This window comes from Polypterus senegalus, chromosome 11, assembly GCF_016835505.1.
Source record: "Polypterus senegalus isolate Bchr_013 chromosome 11, ASM1683550v1, whole genome shotgun sequence".
Taxonomy (NCBI): Eukaryota; Metazoa; Chordata; class Cladistia; order Polypteriformes; family Polypteridae; genus Polypterus; species Polypterus senegalus.
The window spans coordinates 42,621,059-42,641,341 of NC_053164.1; the positions used below are offsets into that span (position 1 = coordinate 42,621,059).

General features: G+C 36.4%; 1 protein-coding gene and 1 long non-coding RNA gene across 2 annotated transcripts in view; one reads left to right on the forward strand and one right to left on the reverse strand.

Annotated features, from left to right (window-relative positions):
- The window catches only part of LOC120538888 (lysyl oxidase homolog 2B-like), a 113,239-nt gene extending 95,207 nt beyond the window's left edge, over positions 1 to 18,032 (forward strand). Inside the window, exons 12-14 of the mRNA XM_039768470.1 lie at positions 4,342 to 4,478; positions 5,493 to 5,604; positions 16,969 to 18,032. Of these exons, the coding sequence (XP_039624404.1) occupies positions 4,342 to 4,478; positions 5,493 to 5,604; positions 16,969 to 17,039 (320 nt within the window). The 3' untranslated portion in view covers positions 17,040 to 18,032. The remainder of the gene's footprint in view (positions 1 to 4,341; positions 4,479 to 5,492; positions 5,605 to 16,968) is intronic.
- On the reverse strand, positions 10,412 to 15,109 carry LOC120538889. Its single transcript, XR_005635531.1, has 2 exons — positions 15,080 to 15,109; positions 10,412 to 11,542 (listed from the first exon to the last, which is right to left on the reverse strand). It is a non-coding gene; the product is annotated as an uncharacterized LOC120538889 (long non-coding RNA).
- Positions 18,033 to 20,283: the final 2,251 nt, after the last annotated feature.

Genomic DNA, 20,283 nt, shown 5'->3' on the forward strand with positions numbered 1-20,283 from the left:
CTGGGCTATTTTAAAAGCTCAGGAATGGAGGGGAGAGTTGCTTCTGTTGAAATATTTACTTGTAGATATGCTGCCATCTTCCTGCAGCTTGCATACTAGCAACCTGCAAAATAATTTGGGATTATTGCAGTAGGGAAGTTTATTGTAAGCGTGTCCTTCTAAGACAAAAAGTGTTATGAATTCTTACGATAGCAAACTATTTCTCTCCATTCTTGAACAAAAGGAAAATTTTTGAATTATTAAACACATTGTAAATTTCTTTTATTAATATATTAATACTTGGTTAATATTTAATAATCAAAATTGCCTTTGAAAGACATTATATAAAATCAGCCCTGAGCATGTTATTTCACCAGAATTGCTTTAATTGCAGAAATATGGAAACCATTGTGATTTGTAAGTAAATCTGTAAAAACATCGGCAATGTAATAGTCAAGGCAAAGCCACACAGTGGCATCTTTGAAGAGAAAACAGCTTAACAGAGTACTCTAAATAGCATATGTTTTTAGTAATACAAGCATAACATTCTCAAACCCACTTAATCCAATTCATGGGCACAGACCCAAGCCTATCTTAGCGCTGCTGGGTACAAAGGAAGAAAACAACCACGGATAGGTCGCTTGTATGCTGCAGTGCCCACTCATGGATACGCAGGCACAAGAGAAAACCTACATAGACTCAGGGAGGATGTCTAGGAGTACGATTTGAACCCATGGCACTGGATGCATAAGATTGTAGCACTTTTAACTGTTCTACCATAAGTTGTCTAGAAACCATCACAGGCCACTCATTAACATAAATAAAGGCAAGTAGATGCAAAGTCTCTCAATGAGTAAAAGGTGGTGCCAAATCGATTGGTGATGGGAGGTTGACATGTGTTCTCTGACAAGTACTTCATCTGTTCTTTATTATGGGAGAAGGTAGTGGTCAGTTTGAAATTAGTTATTTTATTGAAGTGAATTATGAATTATGAGGGACTCAAAAATTTCTGGAATTGGTCAATAACACAGTAATAAGGTGTAGTTCTCGACTATTTCGCTAGGTGTCACATGCCCACAGTCTTCTTAGCGATCAGTCTGCCACATGACACTGTGCTGATTGAGATGCACATTTCTGACATTTATTTTACATCTGTGTATGTGACATCTGTGAATCTTTTTTATTTTCTCCAAGTCAAAGAAAGAAATGTCAGGTCACATCAAACATCAAGACAACAATGATGATGTTTTTCAATGTTAACAGACTTGTTAATAAAGTTTATTCCCTGTGAACAAAGTGTTAATTAGCACTGCACTGAACTTCCGAGGTGTCTGTAGAAAAGCATTAGAAAAAAAAAAATGTCTGGACCAGCGGTGCACAAAAAACTGCATTTTGTACCATGAGAGCACACCTATACACACCATATTGTCAGTCAGAGTTCTTGACTTAAAAACAATGTGGTTGTTGCAGCTCACCTTCTGTATTTCCCAGATCTAGTTCTGTGTCACTTTTTTTGCTTACTAAATTAAAATTGAAATTAAAGGGAAGATGATTTGCCAGCATTTTGGAAATCCAGGAAAATAAATTGCAGGAAGCTCTAGGCACAGTAACAAAAAAGTCTCCAGGAATGGTAGAAGAACAGGGACAAGTGGATCAAGGCAAGGATTTTGATATCGACTGAAAGGAACTGTTATAAATTGTATAGTAAAGCTGTTTTTTTAACAATCCTGGGATTTTTGGGTCTCCCCTCGTATCTCTGATATTTTAATTGCTGTTGTTTTCACAGATAAATTTCCTGTTTGCCTTTTTTACTTTTTTTTTTAGGAGTGGATGCATCTGGTATAAACTTTATTTCTAACAATGATTTAATCAGGAATTAATTACTTAAAATTCTGCAAAATATATCTACTTTCCAGTTTTAACATCTATCATAAGAAATTGTACCTCATTTCAAAACCATAAAATAACATTTTTACTGTTTGATTTATAAGAATTGAATAACCACTGAAAGGGCATACATCAGGGTCTGGATACATGAAGGGACATTCAGGAACCCAGGTCAGGTCCTGGTGTTTGCAGACAAAAGTAAATAACCATGTTAAGTGTAGAGGGTGCAATGTATATCAATTCTACAAAGGCTTTAAAAGGACAAAGAGGCCTCAGCAGAATAATACGGAAGCCAGGTGAACTTCTTGAAGGTTGACAGGTGTGAACAGAAGGGCTCCACACGGAACAGCCAAGTCACTGCTCTCTATATCTGGGGACAGAGAGCCATTTCTCTTCAATGACTCTTTAAAAATGTTGGCTCACCAAGGCAGTCCTTGCATATTTACAAGTAAATATTTCAACAGAAGCAGCACTCCCCTCCATTCCTGAGCTTTCAAAATTGCCCAGACAGATTTGCAGTAATACTGTGTCGCCCACCACAAGAGGGTGCAGTTCAGTGCATTGCCTGTTTTAACCTTCAGGTTGTTTGGAATGAGGACTCCGCTAACAGGCCTTCCACGACTTTGAAAAAAGAGAGAATAGGTTAGATGAACAACAGGAGGTCACGCCACTTAAAACAGAAGGGCCAAGCATTTGTTCAACAATTTGTTACCAATGTTAAACTTTGTCATGTGACTTTGGTTGCTAAATGACTGAATTGTAATACTATTTGTGTTCTAGAATACATTTCCATTAGTATCAGCATTTAGAGATTTTTTACTTTCATATACTGTATTTTTTGCTTTATACTACATTAGAGTAGTCCAAAAGTCATTTAAGTTCTCTTTAAGGCTAGTTTTGTCCTTTATAACACACAAAATTTTAATGAAAATAAGTAACATTTAGTGGTCATTCTGTTTAGCAGTTTTTATGTTATCTGAACAAAAACAGCAGGCAACTGTTCCATACTTGTTGGTCTACAACACTGGCACCGTCTTTAATGAAATTGTAAAGTTGATGGTTTGTAAAAAGTCAAAGAACAGTTTCTGTTCCTTGTCCTCTTTCAGTATGTCATCCGTCCATCGATCCATTATTCAACCCGCTATATCCTAACTACAGGGTCACGGGGGTCTGCTGGAGCCAATCCTAGCCAACACAAGGCACAAGGCAGGAAACAAACCCCGGGCAGGGCGCCAGCTCACCGCAGGGCGCGCACACACACACCCACTAGGGACAATTTAGAAACACCAATGCACCTAACCTGCATGTATTTGGACTGTGTGAGGAAACTGGAGCACCCAGAGGAAACCCACGCAGACACGGGGAGAACGTGCAAACTCCACGCAGGGAGGACCTGGGAAGCAAACCTGGGTCTCCTAACTGCGAGGCAGCAGCGCTACCCACTGTGCCACCGTGCCGCCCCAGTATGTCATTATATGATTAAATATATAATGGTATATATATATATATAATGAAATCCATTCATTATAGTTTAGTCGTTTCTCATTCTTGATGACCCATTTGCTTATGAGACTTTCTGTCACTGAAAATGCCCTTTCATTTTAGGAGTCACATTCCTCCTTCCCTTTACCTTCGACCTTTCCAATCATTGAGATCTACTCTGGTGACCTGTGTTTTCTCATGATACGCCCAAAATATTTTAGCCTCAGTCTGACTGGAAATTAAGACACATGTTATGAAATTTGCCTCCTTTACAGTCCTTGGCTTATACAGTAACCTCTTAAAGGACAACAGTTCCAAAGTATACATTTGCCTTCACACTTTACTTACTTTAAAAAGAGAAAATAACTTGGCAATTGCCTAAAAAGCTTACCATAATAATCCTGGCCATCTTCCTAAAAACAGTAAAATTAATGCTAATGCATATTTTTGAATTTGTACATAAAGGTGAAGCCCAGGAAGAAGAAACACACACACATACAAACAATAAACCACCCAGGAGTTAAATTTTTTAATAGTTACGTATTAAGTTTCCTCCAGGCTGTTCCCAGGCCATACTGACAGAATGGCATAAATTTCCAAAACAGTGTCTCCTATACCTCACATCCCATCATAACTCCTCTTTTTTCATTAACTTCTTATAGCCATGTGTCTTTCTGTACTGTGCCACGTTAAGGACCAGTGACAGTATGACAAGTGACAATGATCACAGTACACAATAAAGAGCTCACAGTGACTTTACTTTGATGACATCAACTTACATCAAAATGAATGTCATTTAGGAAAATAATTATGTGGTTTGCAAAGCTGGTTTTCAGTAGCTTTAATATCCTGCATTATGTTATCAATGAAGTGCCAAAGGCCTGACGAGCTCAAGTGTCTATTTTTTATAAAGAAGCAGCATGGACATTCCTTAAGTCTCTTTTGGTTAAGATTGTAAATTTGTTATACTCAGTAACTCCATTTGTCTTCTAGGAATTCATAAACGGTATGAGTGTGCCAATTTTGGTGAACAGGGAATAACTGTGGGCTGCTGGGATACGTATCGCCATGACATAGACTGCCAGTGGGTTGACATCACTGACGTCAAGCCTGGAGATTACATTTTTCAGGTGTGTCATACATGGATTTCTTCATTTGCTTTTAAGATAGACTCTGGTATATGCACTTATAGTGTACTTAATGAACACGTGTGACAGAATGTCCCTAACGGCAGAAGCAACATAGAATTTCAGACCTGTGTGATCCATTTTGACCAAGAATCGGTTGTCCTGGTTTTTGTCATTTGGTTAAATCATTCATGTTTAATATTACTCAGTTAAAAGAAACACAGTCAAAACTAGATTGTTTTGTTCAGATTGTAATGACAGCAGGTTGAGGCCATCTTGGTCCATGAAGATACTTTAATTAACGGTACAAAAATAAACTGTGGTAGCAGTCTTGGGGTAAATACTTTCTACACCCAATGCATTTACTTCCCAGTACATAATGCAACATTTCAAAATCAAGGCACAGAGTGCTGCATTCTACTGTATACTGTAAAATGCACTTTTTATTATTATGTTTCCATTACGAATATGTGCTGTGAAAGCTTGTAAAAATGCAGGCTGGTCAAACATGATACAATAAATGAAAAATAATGATTGGGATATGTTTACAACAGTAATTTGTATTAGCATTAAAATATATAGTAAAAGTAGCAATTTTATGGAGTTAGGTAAATTATTTTATCTATAACTAAATATGTATGGAAATACTTACTGTGTTGGAGCAATTACAATTATAATTTCCATTTGTAAAATCAGCCTGTTTTCATGGAGTAAACAGCAGTCTTCTTTTAGCATTCAATTATATCCCATGGAAACTAGGCCTGGTACTTCATGGAGAAATAAATCACACACTCTACAGAAATATTTAATTTCAGAAATGGAACTGTACTACTGTACATGGAAATATGATACACTTTTTCTTTACACCACAAATTACTTCTTTCTAAAACCTAGAAATTTAAATGGAATAAAGCTGTAAATGGAATTCAAGGGTGCCAGCAAAGCTGATAGTTAAAGATGATGAAAATGTATCAACAATCATGTTGTGTGCTATAAAAAAAAATTCTGCTTTTGCAGGTGGTGATCAACCCGAATTATGAAGTGTCTGAATCCGATTATTCTAATAACGTGATGAAGTGTCGATGTAGGTACGACGGACATAGAGTGTGGATGTACAGCTGTCATATAGGTAAGGACAAATGTTGAAACTTAATTGGCACACTTAAGTAATTTGTTTAGGTATGTGCAGGCTCACTCCATAAAAGACAAACCAAGTACTGTATGCATATTTTCATATTATGACAATTTACCTGATTACATAGAAAAGAATAAAGTCATATAACTTGGGATTCTAATGAATACTCAGAATTTTGTGACATGGAATAATGAAAGACAGTCTTATTCCATGTCCGATCTTTGTAATTCATAAAAAACACTTATTTAAACAAATATTAATGAATATGACGTGAGATTTTAAGTATAAGAACAGATCTACAGTGCAGTCTGCGCAAATAAAACAATTTCAAATTAAGTATTAAACTGTACAGATGTATATGGTTTATGAAATTTGAAAGATAAAGAAATATACTTCAAGGGATTAAAAACCTTCTCACTTAAAAATAATTGGTAAAAACTCATTTTCAGTTTAATCCCTTACTGTATGTACTAGGGCAATATTTACCAAACTTGGTCCTTCTACAGCACTACTCCATTTAACCAGTTCTTTAATGTGAGTAATCAGACTCCTATAATTATATTATCTGAAAATATTTTGGTTTTTCAATTACCTGCCTTTCAGTTAGTTAAATAACAGAATTTTGTGTTCATTAATGTACGTCACTACCTACATTGCCGTCTCTTAAATAAATCTCAAATATAAATAGTACAGTAGTATTTGAAATCAATTTAAGAGTTACACTATTGCAGTGTTTCCCAAACTTGTCCATCACCAGTATAAAACAACACTGCCTGCTGAGGAAGCACTGTATCATTCATAATAATATATGTGTGTGTATCATCAAGTGTCTGCTTTAATAACTGACAATGTCCAACAATAAGTGCAAAATTATAGCCACTTAGTGCATGACGGGACACACCATATTTCAAAGTAGCAATAAATCTACAAAACAATCTAAAGCAAAAATATTGTTTTTACATATCCAAGGGTGTCTCCTTTCAAATAAATCATAAGTTTCCATGTCGTCTGCTCTCTTTCATACACACATATATGCCACAGCTGAGTGAATCTGCTTTTATCAAAGATCTCATCTGTGTTGAGCCACATACAGTGAAAGGCTCAATACCACTGGATAGCTGAGGTTGGGAGCATTCTAATGATGTAGAGTTGTCTACGACATGTCATCCATACCACATGTCACTGCTGAGTGTGTAAAGGCAATTAATACATTTGCTGTGCGATTGCTCATTTTTATGCACCATTATGCACAAGCTCTGTAACAGTGTATGGAGTTTGTTTGGTTGACATGCAATAAGACATAAAGTTTGAACCTGGGAAATGTTGTCATCGTCGTCTTCAAAAAAAAAGAAGACTATATAGTTGAAAAAGTCCTCGAAAAGTTACAGTATGCCAATGGTAAGGAATAGGAAGACCTTGAGTCACATTCTTATCACAGTTTTGACTCTGATTGCTGGAGGACTCAGTTCTACACTTGGTTTCTAAGTAATGCTTAAGAGTATAACTTTGAATAGTTGCACATGCGGTTTTACAGTTCAAGTGTTGTGGGTTTAATTACCATATCCCGATGCTTCCTGCTGCACATTCTCTCTGTGTTAGTTACTGAGCAGTGCTCTTTCAATTTCAACTTTGAGGACAGGTACCGTTTCTTAGTATACCTTTGAATACTGTTATACTGTACCAGTGCCTCTTGAAGTTTCACTTAAGGTCACCCTCTTCGATCAAATGTCACTGTATAACACTGTTTGCTTCGCTGAGACGCAAGCATATGAGAGACAAATGTCAGCTACGGACATTTTCATCATATAATCTCCCCCTGTGATGGCTCAGATTGGCTGCAGCTACCATGTCTCTCTTTAATGCAAGGACATTGACATTCATAAACCAAGATGGGCCAGTGCAATGAGGACACTTGTATTCAAGAGTATGGTTCAAAACTGCATTTTGCTTAAATGTCAAACCCTAAAGTGCAAAAAATGCTGATCTCCTTGGTAAAAGTCAATAAATAATTCATAATAAAATCCTTGCTTATGTACAGGTTAAAAGTCATCCATAAATAAGAAAAATCCAACAAAGAAAACTATCCCTTGGAAGCAATCACAGACCAGTTTGAGCAGTTCTCTCTCTGTCTCCCCAGCTCAGTTCCAACAGGTCATCCCAGCTGGTGGAGATGCTGACAGTGGCGGTCCCTTGCAGCTGGCTTCCATTCCTTCTGTCTCAACCAGCACTGCGTTCACTCAGCACTGTTACGATCCATTGGAGGCACGTTCAAATGTCCCTAATCTGACACCATTGGCCAGTGTAGACACCCCTCATTTTTTTGCTTCCTCACAGGGGCCCAGCCATACCGACACATCACATCAGCACTCACTCGCTCATACTTGAATGCTCGCCCTCCCACTCTTACCTCCTTTTCACTTCCAAAGCATCTCTCACACATCTCTCCTGCAAAGACTCTCTTATGCCTCTGTGAGGGCAGCATCTCAATTATGACCCTAGGAAAGTCAGTAAGGAAACTGGAACCAGTCGCGCCCGCACGTGCAAACATCATCAGGCCCAGTAATTCCATTCAACATCCCGGGGTCACACAAGCAATCAGTTGATCAGTTTAAAAAATACAAAATAAAAAAAACCCTGCTTGCAGCCATTAATCTTAATGTGCATTAAATGCACTCCCCCCAAATTGAAAAGCTGGACAGCACCATGCAAGATTTTTTTTTTATCCTGGTTGTTATTGCGCTATATTTACCAAGTGCTCATTTCAACCTACAGTTCTGTTTGTGCTTGCTTAACCAACTCTGTTTATTATCCAGTGGCCTATACGTTGAAGAGAGCGCTGGGTGAAGAAACCTTGGTTAGAAACAGGATAAAAACATTCTCACAGATTTATTGATCCCTTCGGTGGAGGAATGGGGTGGGTTATATCATGAACAAGTCTCATGTGCTTGAAACGCAAAAGTGGTGCAAAAACACCTAGTTAAGGTGTATGTGTGGTGCGTGTGTCTACTGTAGCTCTGGGGCCCTGTCCAGAGCTGTTTCCTGACCTGTGTCCAGGTCTGCCAGGAAAGGCAATGTCCCCACCCCAGTAACACATGAAAATGTTTGTATGTACCTAGTTTATTTTAGAAATGCAAGGAAAAAGCAACATCAACAACAATAATAATAATAAATAAAAACACTAAACTTATATGGGGAAACTGCAACAGAAGACAAGTGAAGATTTGTGACCTGCAGCACAAAAACCCCAATCTAGTGTACAAAATGTAAGGTTCTCTGTGGTTAGTGGCAAACAGAAATTTTTTTGAAGGATTGGCATGAAAAATAATTTTGAAAATAAACGTTTGGATAAGTCCCTGTTTATACAAATCCTTCTATATAAAAGCGGTCGGGATTGTCCTTCCGTCCCGTGAGTGCTACGCAGGCGCGGAGTTTCACACGCCCGTCCATTTTGCAATGCGATGGGATTTGTAGTTTCGTTTTCCAGGTAAAAGATGATTTTCTACTCCAGACTGTGCGATATCTTCTTCTTCTTTCTTACTATATAAAAGCGGTCGGGATTGTCCTTCCGTCCCGTGAGTGGAAAGCGTAGCGGTATTCTGCTTATCACAGATTTACTACTTGCAGCTTGCGGTACGAAGCGACATGATGTGAGCAGAGTTCTGGTGCTGTCATCATTTCCTTGCTTTTATGCGCGATGCGCTGGAAAAATAGACAAAATTATGTCTCTGGAAATAATTAATGTTGATGGAGTACAAATGCCTCACCGTGTAGTAAATATCAGGGGGTTCAAAAGGGCGACCTCAATATAGAAAAAAGTTTAAATTTCATCACAAAAATAACAGAAACTACGAGTATTAAAGTAATATCGCTCAAATGCAATATAACCAAATTAATGAGTTTGTATAAAATATCAAATTGATCTACATATTGAATTGCCTTAAGAAGTGGTCAACTTCAAAGTCGGTCGCCTTGAAAGGCGGGTCAGCCTAGTATATATATATATATATACCCCCACACACACACATACTGTATAACTGAAACTGCAATAATTGTTTTAAAGGATAGTTTAAGTGTAAGAGACTAAATGTTTCCAAGCAAGGGGACACCTTGTGCCAAAGAGTATATCTTTGCAATGCTAAAGGATAAAACATCTTAACTTGGTACAAAGCTAGTTGACAGATTCAAGTACAAAGGAAAATTGATTCCAGGGTTGTGCAACATAAAATGTCTTGGTTATGTACTGTAACATCCATTTTATTAAGAGAAATCACTAAAGTGCCATTTTTGTGTTTTATTTAGTTGATATTAGTGTGAAACAAAGGGTTTTAATCATATAAAGACTTTCTTTTACAAACTACTCTTAAAGTACTCACTACTCTTCACTCATTAGCAGCTCCTTTATTGCCTAAGCAGAGTAATAGCCATTCATTTTTGGATATGTAATAATTAAGGCACAAAGTTCAGCAAAATATTGGAAAATAAAAATATAAATCTAAGATACTAAAGTTCTATATGGGCCAAAAGAACAAAACAACACTAACAAAAAGGGCCATTCCAGTCCCAGGGAGGAAATGGTGTTTGGTTAAGAAATTGTTTAGAAGACTAGCACTATATTTACCAAATTTGGTCCTGGAGTAACCCTGTTTTTGTGGGTAAGTATAGTGCTGCAAAAGTAAGCTTGATGAGATATTTCATCCTATTATCAAGTATTTAGGTGTTCTAATTCCACACTAATTCAAATTTCCAGTCAAGCTATGAGCTATACTAAACAATACAACACATACAAATAGTAAGCAAAAAGTAAATGCAAAAAAATGCATTTTTTATTTTTGTTGTGAGAAACTACAGAGTAAAACAAAACAAATAAACAAAGTAAACCACACAACCCTTTTTGATAAAATGTTTGTGCTAATCTCTGTGTTTCTGTGCCCACATTTGTAACAGTGAAGTAAAAACATGAAGTGACATCCATCTTGATGGAATATAAACAAAATAAATAACATTCAATTGTATATAAAATATAAATAAAAACACGTATGATGTGCATCAACTCTAAATGAAAAACAAAAGCCAAGTAAATAAAAGAGACAGAACATAAATTGTCTTACTAATAAAAACATTGCTAATATGTTTCTGCTCTAAAAGTAAAATTTAAGTAGCCAACTAATAATTATATTTGAATCAATAAAAAAAAATCTAATTATTACAGACTAGAAAGGGTCAACATTCTTACTAGTTTTTTTGCTCCATAAAATTAGATGCATCTGTTTGCATATATTGGATCTAACTAAAGCATACTCATTTATATTTCATTTAATGTTTACCTTACTCATAACCGATATGTACAATGGAAATGGGGGCTCAAGTAGTTAAAAAAATGGAGCAGCTATAAAACATATTTGTTTTTGTGTCAGTTTTCATATATTATAAATTAAAACGGAACAGTGAATCTAGAAAAAATCCCTGAAGTTTTAATAAAAGCTTTAAAGTTGAATTTTCATGCTGGCTTATTATAGGGGATCTGGAAATATTTCAGCTTTGTTGCCTGGCTTGCTTTCTGGGTGCTATGGTGTAAAGGGTGAGGATTTCATACTGTGTCAAAACTTCTCTTTTTGCTGCCTTTCTGCCACTCTGATGTGGTTTCCTCTTTGTGTAAGAAATGTGGGAAGTGGCAGCCCTTTCTCCCCTCTTCTGAAGGCAAATACTCGCAGATGTCATTTCTCTTTACTTTCTTGTCCCTTTTTTCGATGAGTCCGAGGAGATGAGGGTGTTTAGCCTTCCCTTTTATACAAGGACAGACTTATTTTGTTTACGATAAACAGGATCCTTGTGTTTGCATTGGCATGACGGCACAGCTCGGTATCACAAACAGATCGCTGCCAATACATTCAGGCTCACAGGGTGAAACTGACGTTTTTTTAGTCTTTCTCTTCTGTAAAACAAGGCATATTTTTTATAAAAACTATGAATTGTTAAATGACTTCAAATTATCATCATTAACATTTATTACTGTGTTAAATTAAATGTTAACACTGCCAAATGTGACAAATATCTTTAAGAACATTGAACATTAAACAACATAGCATTACCTTGCCTACCATATTTAGAAAATTTCAGCCCAGAACTGTAGAACATGTTTACTGCCAAACAGTTAAATCTTTGCTATTAAAAGTTTCCAAAGAACAAGGCAGCTTCGGCTGATTGAGCACACTGAGGATAAAAAGGGAATCCACAGAACATAAAAGCATTTCCTTTATTTGATTTTGCTCTTTGGTCTTCTGTTGTTGGCATTGCTTTGTAGTTAACTCAGATAGTTGTCTTTCTGAACAGTTGCAACACTTTACTTTAAGCTACACCTACCCACAAAGCACAATCTGCACCGTCTGTACCTGTCAGGATTGTATGTTTGGTTTGTTATGGTTTTCATTTTTTGTGTGCTTTTCTATTCTCTAATCTGTGTAAGTTTTTGTTTTTTCTCTTTTCACCATTTCTGTATTTCTCTTTTTGGCTCCTGACTTCTGCTTTTGTTCTTGGTTGGTTTCCCATTTCGGATTTTATAGATACAGTTTTGTTGTTATAGGATTGTCTTTTTGATTTATTTAGTATTTAGCTTACTTATTTTTTCAGATGCATGCTTTGTTCTTGATTATCTCTATTATTTTTGAATTTAATTTTTTTAAGCTCTTATCTTGTTTTAGAATTTTCTTTGGCTGATTTAATTAACAACATATTAAATAATGACTTTTTTATTTGTGCCAGGAGTTTTTACTGGTTTTGGAGCTTGGTCTTTTGAGGGCGTCAATTTCAAAGCCGGCCCTACTTTGTGTTTCTAGGCGTTTATAGAGTTTTACAGGCCTATTTTTTGATACTGAAGTCTTTTTGAGTTTAGTGCGCTCGGATATCATAAGTGTCCAGTCAGATTTGCTTTATTGATGCACAGAGTGTGGACCATGTGCTTACTTCATCTCTGCTAGTTAGTGGTGCTGGATTTCTTCTGTGTAGGAAACTTTAAATACAGAATTTGTTCCTAAAGCTTCATTTCTGGTTGCCACCATGGGATTGGGTAGATGTTTTTCTAGCTTTTTTCCTCTTGAGAAGTGTTTTTGCTGTTTTTTGTGGGGATTACTAAGAAGATAAAATGGAAGCCACAAAAGAAAAACTGCATAAGGCATATAAGATTAGTAACTCCTACACTAACCATACAGCATATGAGAACAGTTAAAAAGGACATTAGGAAGTCTAAAAGATGGAGAAATATTTCAAAAAAGGTGGATGACCCAAAGAAATCTTTCAATATTTTAGCAGCAGCAAAAGAACCGTCAAGAAGGAGATGAAGTATATTAGGAATGCTAAAGGTGAGCTACAATATAGAGGCAGCAAACCAGCATTTTGCTAAGTTTACATGTGTGAAGAAGTCAATAACCTCCAAAAACTAACATGGACTGATATGAAAGTATTTAGCACTTCTTCCTCTAAAGTTTACAAGTTACTATCAAGTAACTACAGACTAACAAGCTTAACAAGAATCACAGATGAATTAATGGAAGCAACTATTAAGGCAAAGACTGAGCAGCACTGTCAGCACAGGGTCAGATGGGGAAGGTTGTGTTTCACTAATATTATTCAGATATTTGAAGACATACAGACATTACTTCACCTTCTTAACAACTGCCAAAATGAGCTGACTTTATACCAGCAATATGTCAGTTATGAAGGCATGGATACATTTAGCCTTTCTGCCAAACCGCATTTTTCTAAAATGGGTGTTGGATCCTCACTTACTACTTTTACACTTTCACAAATTTGTTAAAGGTTTATGTATCCCTTGATATTGTAAGTCAATATGATGGTCATGCCACTGCGGAGCTAATGTGTTTGCTTGTCTAGTGGGTACCACTATTTTATTCTAGTTTTGCATGGTCAGTGCCATGTTGTTTATCCCAATGACATTCATTGCTAGTCTCATGGTCAGACATCGCTGTTACACATGACGTCATCATGCATTTCTTATTCTAAATTGTGCCTTTGCAGTTTGTTTAGGGGAAAACAAATCTTGCATTCCATTGGGCATTTGACGACCAGATCTAGGACTGGGTATTTTCAAATAAGATAATACTGTTTATATCAAGCTACATTTACTATGCGTTAAAGCAGTGTTTCCCAACCTCGGTCCTGGAGGCACACTGTGGCTGCAGGTTTTTCTTCCAACCAGATTCCTAATCAGTGCCAACACCTGATAACACTGATCTCCTTTAACTAGCTGGGATTATTTTTCCTTTCATTCTACATTCAGAAAAGCACAGCAGCATGATTTGTACATTTATAACACATTTAGAAAAAATTCAGTTTTTGCTATAGATTTAAATTCATAACTCTCTTTTGATGATTTCATTATATTTTGCACTTTCTCTGTGCAGTTTTTCCCCTTTGTTGTATCTTATTAAAGACAATTAAAAATGAGCAGAGCAGACACCCAGGCAAACAACACTGAATAATCAAAGGCTGCAACTACTTTAGTGTCAGACCCACTAATTAGTAAATAATGGATTAATTAAACACTTAGAAAAGTAGAATGAAAATCAAGATGAAAATATTGTTAAAAAGAAAAAAATACATTACAGTATACCCATATATACAGTAACTGCTTGGTACCAAACTTAGTTTTCTAATTTCTATATTGTTCCCAAAACACAGAACTTGGGAAATAACACATCACTTGATTAGCCCAGGAGTCCAATTAAAAACAGAAGCTGTTTGGAACAAAAACCTGCAGCCACAGTGTGACCACAGGACCGAGGTTGGGAAACACTGCCTTAAAGTACATACTTTGTTTCTGTAAAATGGATTCTGTAACATCTTCCTGCAACATTGAGAAAAGACACAGATACGGTTCAAACTGCTGAAGATGATCTGGTTTGTAAATAGAAAAACAATGGATTAATTACTAGGAGATGGCTCTAATTTATATGATCAGATGAGCAGGAGAACCATGTCATTTGTAGAGGAAGCCATGAACAGGTTGCATCCGAAAGTGGAAGCACTTCACTTCTCTTTCATATTTCCAACTGTGACATAAACTACAGTAAGATGAGTGTATTACATTTCTGCCCCAGCAACCTGTTCCAAAACAAAGGATGGTGCAAGCTTCAGAATAGAACTCAATATTAAAAAAAAATAAATAAATAAAAAGCGAACTTTTATAAGCAGCAAAAATTTACACCGGGTGTTACAGACTCAAATAAAATGTATGTTTTTAATTGTATAATACTAATAATTATAGCAACTCACAACTCAAAACAGTAAATGCAAGGTGGACCCGGGTTTGAACCCACAACCTCTTGATTACGAGGCAGCAGTTCTTACCTCTGCATCAGCCAATTTATGTCAATTGATATTTGGGTTTGAGTTTTAACTCGTTGACAGCAACATGTACATTTTCTTTAGTTATATCCTTGAATAATAAGCGCACCTGTTATTCTTTTGAGAAAGTGTTTATTTGATATTTGGACTTCAGTCTTCACACACTATGCACTTCACGTCAACATTTTGTCATTATTTCTATAAAAAAGAAAAAAGTTTCTGTTTTAGTTATGTGTTCAACATTTCTTGCCTGGCATTTCCTGTTATTCTACACTTACTCAGATCTTTGTAGACATGGAACACACATGAAATGCATGTATTCCAAATTACGATATACTGTATTATTTACCCGATACAGCACTAGGCACCTCACACCCAGATAAACAGACCTGAGCTCTGACACTTTTGTGTCTGACTTGATTTCAACTGCATCGGTGGGGTGCTGATTGCCACATTTACAAAACAAAGACACTGATGAAGAGGTGCAAAAGAATTTAAAGGTGGCCCGGCGTTACAACTTTTTTCGTAGGCTTCAGGGATTTTAGTGTTAAGTGATCTGCCTCTTTAAATTCATAAAATAAAGGATTTAAAAAATATTTTTTCAATTTTGCATATCCATTTCAGAAGAAAACAATGTCACAGCAAGTCGGTCCATTTTTGCATTTTTATTGTTATTTGCCCAGCTTTTTATTTTGTTAAGTAGGAAAGGATACCCTGTAATTGCACAATATTTTAATCAATGTTATTGTAAGAGCATTCTCAAAGATAGGCACATGTTTTATTTAATATAGGTTATGTGTTAATTATTTTTTTCATTTACACGTTGATATCTTATACCCATTTGTTTTCAAATTTAAATGATTGCATTTAGTTTTGATCAATATCAGTTTTAATGCAAGTGTTTATGAAATCTCACACATGACTTTAACTTACAACTGAACATTTAGCCAGCCTGATTGAACATAGTGAGATATATTGTGTATCACCACTGAGCCAGAAATATAGCAATAAGAGTTTTGGTTTATATTTCAATAGGTAAAATGGCTTTCCATCCCAACCAACAGGGAGCTTGAAGTAAGCAATTTAGTGGGGTGTGTAGAAATTTGATTTCAGCTGGAAGCTCCACCTGTGTCAATGTCAAAAACATGGAAACATATTAAAAGTTGAATGTTGTAACACAGCAAGATTCATTTAAAAATAATGGAATGACAGATAGACAATTGATAGTGAACTATATTTAGAATAACTGTTAGGATAAGGAGTATGTTACATATTTTCTGCACAGTATAAGTGCATGTGCCGTATGCTAATTATGTACAAATTTCTGAGTGCATGGTTCCCAAATTTGCTAGCAAGTTTTCAGTTTCCCCTCCTGTAATTATACTTGTTTTACTAGTATGTGTAGTTAATTTGCATGCATTCAAAAACATGCTAAAAGTGACAAATCTGTTAATTTTGTAAGAATGTACTTTTTTAAACAGCCCATGCTGTGCGACTCACTCATAGTAGTTTATCTTTGATTCTTTCAACACATTACAGTTGCCTGACATTGCCAAACCCATAATGGAGTATTGCTTGTCAGTTGCTTCTAAATCTTACAAGAAAATCAATTTAAAACTGTTGCTCGGAGGTATTTTTGCAGTTTGACAAACATGCCTAGTATACACAGTAAACCTTGTGGGCACCTGATGATTTATTCAGAAAGATCTGAAATGGTATTTCACTGAAGGTTAACAATGCAATGAATTCAAATTGTTCAATCATTGCTACTCATTTTTAGTCTTCTTTAAAAGTAGTGCTAAATAAATAAATCAAATGAATCTTAGTCTTTAAACAGTTAGAATATTAACATCAGCTGTACTTTTCATGTCAATATGAGCCATCATACGGTTTTGGGTAATGAAAAGAAGCGTGTTGTGTTAGTAAGCCTTGTTGGTGGTTGTTCTTCACACAAGAACAATAGAAATGTTTTGGTTTTTTTTTCTCTTCTCCTTGCAGGTGGCTCATTTAGTGCTGAAACTGAAGGTACTTTCCCAGATCTTCTAACCAACCAATTATCACGCCGGTAAAGAAAAAGAAAATGAAGATATTAAAAGAAGATGGACTCTGCAGTAATGCCCAGTGGGATGAAACCAGCTAACCACAAATACATTTTCTAATACACAAGTTTAAACAATTTATTAAATATTAAGAAGCTCCTCAATTTATGTTATTCCATGATGTCAGCTACAGTTCTGTCATAGCATATTCAATAGTCAAGTTAAATTTAACCAAGTGGTGTCTTCTGGGAAGTCTAGGTTAACCACAAAATGAAAGATCACCTTCCCCATATCAGGATGCCTGTAACATTGTGCAAGGTGTAACTCAAGTTGCATCAGCAAGAGTTATTTTTGACAAGTAATTTTATAAAACATAATAGAATCTCAATGTGCCATATTTATATGTTTTGGTGGTTTGTATTTTTCTCAACATTTGTTAATTGGGAACAATGCACTATTTGCTAAACCAATAAAAGATGGCCATTTGGATACAAGATGAAACACTGCTTACAATACATGCCATTCCCAATGTAACTGTTAAATCTGCATCCAGAAAACAGGCATATGTTAAAAAGAAAAACCCAGTGAGCTTGGCCTTCTTTAACCCTCAGCCCCCCACCTCTGAGCTGCAGGGACGTTAAGAAATGCTGCGCTTACTGATGACAAACTGCTACGGTGGCTACAACGCCAAACAGCAGTACAGGCCTCCAGTACTACAGCAGTGCACACTGTACCTGACTTCATCAATTTGGGTTTTTCCTACTCTGGTATAGCACAAGCATTTATTAGTAACTTATTGTTGTTAAGAGTCAGGGATTTTCTGCAGCTTGTATTTTTGTGACAGCCAAATATTGTTTCATGTCCATAAATTATGTGCGAGTGAAACTTTTATTTTGTTGGGGTACTTTGTGAGTTTCAATGGTGCTAAATGTGTTCCTCTATTTTAGGAGGAAACCCCTATTACCAGCCAAATAGTAATCTATGCATTTACTTGAATAAATATATAATTTTGCTTTTTCAGTACCCAGTTTTTACTGTTTTACTACAGTTAATTGTGCATTCTCACACAACTATGTTTCTATCATATCACCAGGTCTCAAATATTGGTTTGTAAAATGAGCTTGTATGTCCTCACTTGTGTGGATTTTCTCCAAGTGCACTAGTTTGTCTCCTACATTCTGTTTATGCCTACAAATGCCCAAAATGTCTTATTTTCAGCTTCGCCAATTGTATAACGTCAAAAATGGCTAGCAACATTAAATGTAATTGTTAGGATTCTTTTCATCATCATCATTCAAAAACAAGCAATTTAAAAATAAATACCGTTATCAGACTGTGGTGGGCTGGCACCCTGCCCAGGGTTTGTTTCCTGCCTTGCGCCCTGTGTTGGCTGGGATTGAGATCGTGACCCTGTAGTTAGGATGTAGCGGGTTGGATAATGGATAGATGGAATACCTTTATCAGAACAATTTTGACTACAACAGACTATTCAGTCCTAGTCTCGCTTTGGCAGATGTACAATACATATGTCTGGAGTCAACCATGAGTGAGATTTGCTTAAAATTGGGTGAAGACAATTAGACGGCTCACTGAGTGTCACATTTCTAAACCAATCCAACGCATCATGAAGGTGGCACTCAAAGCAAGGGCAGTGATTTCTGAACTGTGAAGAGCAGTGGCGCTCTTGTTAACCTGGTCTGACAGACAGAAAGCTTCTGATTAAGATGGAGTAAAAAGACCCCAATTCAACATATAAATGGTGCTGCATGTGCAAAGACAGCACATTGCATGTTTTAAAAATAAACGTAATCTGGTTCAACCAAATAACCTCTCTGTAAAATCGGCTTATACATTGGCATTCGAAGACATAAACAGATGAGTGGTAAAACTGAACGATATGCTGTCACTGATGCTGTGTGTACCTGCTGTTGTTCAGTTACAATGACAGAAATGTGAAGGAGTCGCTAGAAGGTTGAAAGAATTGGAAGCTATGTCTGGGAAAATATGAATTGCTAAATAAGCATTTGAAGTAAATACCCTGTCGTAAAGACTGCCGTTAAGTGAACTGATAATGGAGAGTGACACGAGATGCAGATTTCAGTACTTAAAACACCCAACTTAAATGTGCTTGTATGATACCTGTAAAGCATGGACAAGGCTACAAGACAACCACTGTCTCACTGCACGTCTAAACAAATAACTAAAGTAAATTAAAGTTACTGTCTTATTGAAAGTGCAAACATGTCATGCCAGAATAGCTGGAGCACTTTAACATGTGGTACATCCATAGACCCCAAAGCTAATTTGTTGTTGCTATCCACACAATGATGTAACAGTCAAAATGACAGAAAGATGTCACAGCAGACAGAAGCACATTGGAATCATGTGGAGCCAAGCAGCTGTGGTGGTCTATGTGTATGTGTCTGTCTGTCCATCTCCACACTCATTACAACAAACAAACTAATTATTAAGCTTCAGTTATAATGTGCCACTGAATTCCTGAATTGATTCCAGCAACTTTAGATTTTTATTTTCCCTCAGTATCAAATCTTTTGTTCAGTTTCTTTTGCTCTCTCCCTGAAACCCCGGCACTAAAACATGCACAGACTGGAGAACTTGGGGGCTCTCTGGGTGTAGCCTTTGCAATGGCAGACTTCGCTGCTATTCACTACAAACTTGTTTGAGAATCACGTCTGGCCCCGCAACACAAATTCAACTTGTTAGTCTTCACCTAATTTCTTCAAAATAATTTCCGAGACAGTCTTCGTTAGGTGATTCTAAAACTGGATGTGTGTGAGTGCTGTGCAACTATCAGTGCAAGTACAGGTTGGTCCATCCAGGGCTGCTTTTGTCTTGTGCCCAACGCAGGGCGCTGGAACCTCACAACCCTGAACTGGATGTGCTTTAGGTTTGGGCGATATTACAGGAGGTGAAATAGAAATATGAAAATGATCATTCACACACTCACAAAAAGGGCTCAAATCTGGGTTAATATGTCATTACATACTATACATTTATATTAGAAGGGTACTAGGACACCAGGAATTTGGGTAAAGCAGTCCGTTAAATACACAGTAATATTAACATTTAGAGTTATAACATTGTTACTGTTTCTTCATCATTTAGGACTGAAGTACTTTAAAGGCAAAGGAGTGGAAAAATAGGGAGAAAGTATGGCTTCCGTTTAAAATGCACAGATACTAATACGGTCAATATTGAAAAGTATATATACTGGAACCAGGTACTACTTGAAAGAACTAGAGAAGAATGGAAT